Here is a 1,290-nt window from a genome sequence, read left to right as displayed (position 1 = left end):
ACGTTAGCTGGCATCAGAAACCGAGCAGTGTGATTGTGATGTCAGCAGCCCCTCCTCAGCCCTGCCTGTGAGGTTGGGATGTTCTCCAGTGCCCCTTACCCTGACCCAGGGCATCTTTCTATCAGGGCAGGGAGGCTGTGTCCTCATTAGCTTCAGAGAAAAGCAGAAATATTGCCTGCCTGACTTCGGCCTGCTCACAGGGCTCTCATTTTTGCTTCTGCCACATTAATGAGTGCTAAAGGAAATGTGGGCCTCTCTGACCTCAGACTACTCCTCTCCCAAGGAAAGCCCAGCCCAGGGTCTTATAGGGAGGAAAGGAGAAGGTGGTCGTGGCCCTGAGACAGAGCAGGCTGGTAGTCTGAAGCCCCTGAGGGACACGGGACCATCTGGCCTCAAAGAGAAGAAGGTAAGAGTGTCTCTGTGCCTGAGACAGGGATCTTTCTGAAAAACAATTCTCAGGGGCGCCTGGCTGGCTCAGTCGGTAGAGCATGCAACTCTCGATCTCGGGGTCGTGAGTTCAAGCCCCACCTTGGGCAGTACAGCTTACTTTTAAAAAGGGGGGAAAAAACCCCCAAATCTCACTGCTGGGCTGGATTAGACCCTGGCAACATAAAAACAGCCTTTCCCCCTCAAAGAGCTATCCTTTAATGAGGCAGGGATAATGGAACAAACAACCCCGTGATTACATTCAACTGAAATCACAGCCATTATTTAGATCTGTTGGCCAGCATGCCTTGCGAAACTCCCAGGAAGTCTGTGGGGGAGGGGTAGAATCAGTCAGAACCTTCTGGACAAGGTAAACCATGAGCTAATGGCATTTCCCTCTCTTGCTTAAAAACTTACAAAGTGCCATTGCCCACAACAAAGTGAAGTTGCCACAGCTCCTTAGCTTTCTGGCCAAGGATTTACATAATCCCATTTCTTCTCTCCTACCTTCCCTCCTTTTCTCATTTATTTATTTTTTTTAAAATTTTTTTATTGTTATATTAATCCCCATACATTACATCATTAGTTTTAGATGTAGTGTTCCATGATTCATTGTTTGTGCATAACACCCAGAGCTCCATGCAGAACATGCCCTCTTTAATACCCATCACCAGGCTAACCCATCCTCCCACCCACCTCCCCTCTAGAACCCTCAGTTTGTTTTTTTCAGAGTCCATCATCTCTCATGGTTCGTCTCCCCCTCCTATTTCCCCCCCTTCATTCTTCCCCTCCTGCTATCTTTTTCTTTTCTTTTTTTTTTTTTTCTTAACATATATTGCATTATTTGTTTCAGAGGTACAGATC

The 1,290-nt window shown here is 47.1% G+C and overlaps 1 protein-coding gene across 1 annotated transcript in view; it reads left to right on the top strand.

The window, feature by feature from the left end:
* The first annotated feature begins 237 nt into the window (after window positions 1–237).
* LOC115938207 (centrosomal protein of 112 kDa-like) overlaps window positions 238–1,290 on the top strand; it is a 136,185-nt gene continuing 135,132 nt past the window's right edge. Inside the window, exon 1 of the mRNA XM_081804655.1 lies at window positions 238–406. Within this exon, the coding sequence (XP_081660781.1) occupies window positions 245–406 (162 nt within the window). The 5' untranslated portion in view covers window positions 238–244. The remainder of the gene's footprint in view (window positions 407–1,290) is intronic.

Source organism: Leptonychotes weddellii, chromosome 15, assembly GCF_054177405.1.
Source record: "Leptonychotes weddellii isolate Sample4059 chromosome 15, ASM5417740v2, whole genome shotgun sequence".
NCBI classification, from domain to species: Eukaryota; Metazoa; Chordata; class Mammalia; order Carnivora; family Phocidae; genus Leptonychotes; species Leptonychotes weddellii.
The sequence above is the reverse complement of the archived record's forward strand: the minus strand, read 5'-3'. Positions and strand labels throughout refer to the sequence as shown.